The sequence below is a fragment of the Cryptosporidium hominis genome, assembly GCF_000006425.1.
Source record: "Cryptosporidium hominis TU502 chromosome 3 CHRO013185, whole genome shotgun sequence".
NCBI lineage: Eukaryota > Apicomplexa > Conoidasida > Eucoccidiorida > Cryptosporidiidae > Cryptosporidium > Cryptosporidium hominis.
The window spans coordinates 1-2,006 of NW_666678.1; the positions used below are offsets into that span (position 1 = coordinate 1).

Below are 2,006 nucleotides of genomic sequence, written 5' to 3' on the forward strand. Positions count from 1 at the left end.
AAGATGGAATACTGTTATACACGTATGTGGTACTAAAATAATATCCTCCTTTTCCACCAAGTATTAATTTCCGAGCTTAGGCAGCAAGTCTCTACGTATTAGATATGAATTCGAGTATAATTTTCGAATAAAATGCCAGTATCTATCCTCATTTATCTTAGCATTTAAATTCAATATGTCTACGCCTTTAATAGATATAGGCTCATTACTGTAAATTATTATAACCATATTGTCAATACCTAAACATTTGATCAAAATGCTTTCAAATTGTGAGTCAAATTCTTCTGAGCTCAATATGTTATTGTTTCTTAAGCCTCCTGCGTTTGAATTTGAAACATTTAATATTTGAAGCCAGATCTCAATCACATTAGTAAGGTTAAATTTAAGTAATTCTTCTCTTGAATTTAAAGGCCTATTGGAGATAAAGTTCAGTAATAGATTTGTGTACAAATTCTCATTATTACTTTCAAACTCGTAACTATACTCTAAAATCCACTTTTGATTCGTAAATAAGCTATCAATCAGTGTATTTTTAGTCAAGACTTTATCCAAAAATTTAGCAACTTCAGAAGTCCTTTTTCTTAATTGATCTAGCATTGGAAACATAAGAGTAACTTTGTTATTCACTCTATTGCTGTTTATTTGAAGAATTCCTCCTGACAATTCTGAAAAAGGGTTTATCTTTGTTAAAAATTTTAAATGGTCGAAATTTATCATTGAATTGTGTATTTTTCTAAATGAATTTCGGATTAGACGCTCTAATTTGTGCATGTTAATTCTTTCTTTATTTAAGAATATCTCAATTTTTTTAATTCTTCTTTTAAAGTAGTGCCCATATTTATAAGCAAAGCTTTTCACATTTTTAATATTAGAACACATTTTCAAGTCCCCATAAATATCCCTAAAACCTTCAGGTTGGAAATAGTTCCTCTTAAATTTGTCATTTAATACAGTCAAAAAAAGATTCCTCATATAGTTATCAGGCATAAAATATCTGTTTCCATTTTCTTGAAGATCTAAAAGATAGTTCCCAACAATATTGCTTGAGTTTATGATATTTTTACTGAAGAATGCTGTAATATAATTAAGAATCAATTCAATTTCCTCTAAGCTGGACTTTTTAGACTTGAAAAAGTATTTTGTTCCTCCAAAATAAATATGTTTCTCTTGCATTATAAAGCTTGCTCTGGAAATGTAACTTTGAAAAACTTGTCTAAGATGGCTCCGAAAATGCCAACCAAGCATTAGCAAACAACGATCCGAACTTGAAATTGAATTATAATATAAAGGGTTCAATTGATTACCAAATTCTACATCCAAAACTATTCTAGGAAAATTAATATTTTTTTTTGAAACAATCCTGACCTTAATATCTCCAACTATGAGCTCATTTAAATTGGGGTTATGTCTCTTTCTTTTTAACATACTGAATAAGTTACTTAATCTTTCCTCTGAAATAAATTCCTCTTTTTCTCCCTCCATTCTTTCTTGCTGACCAAACTCCATTAAGTTTAGTTCGGTAGCATATTTTTGTTGTTTCTTCACTAAACTTTTGTTGCAGAATCCATGAATCAATAAAAGTATTATGCTTAATACTTGAAACCTTGTTTTTAGTCTATCTAGTGATTTCATATTAAATTAACTTAGTAAAATTAGAAAATTTGCTCATTTCAAACATTGTGCTCGCATTTTTGTAATAAATTATATCAATTTACAATCAAAATAATTAAAATAGCAATTTGTTAGAATTTAATTTAATAATTTACTATTAAAACAACATTAAGATAATTTAAAAGAAATAATTATAATTAAGTCTTTTTCTATTACGAAAGAATTAACATTACACTAAATTAGAATAATATTAATCATCTGTGTTATATAATCAAAGCAGAAGATTTTTTTCAATGAGGATAAAAATTGGCGAAATTCTTAGACATTAATTGAAAATCCTATGTTGAATATAATATGATTTGACTTTGTAAATTTCAAAAAGCTTCATTGGTTTG

General features: G+C 27.2%; 1 protein-coding gene across 1 annotated transcript; it reads right to left on the bottom strand.

Annotated features, from left to right (window-relative positions):
• Positions 1 to 63: 63 nt before the first annotated feature.
• On the bottom strand, positions 64 to 1,632 carry Chro.30476 (hypothetical protein). Its single annotated transcript, XM_660007.1, has 1 exon — positions 64 to 1,632. The coding sequence occupies one exon, from the start codon at positions 1,630 to 1,632 to the stop codon at positions 64 to 66; it is 1,569 nt and encodes a 522-aa protein (XP_665099.1).
• Between the last annotated feature and the right edge of the window lie 374 nt (positions 1,633 to 2,006).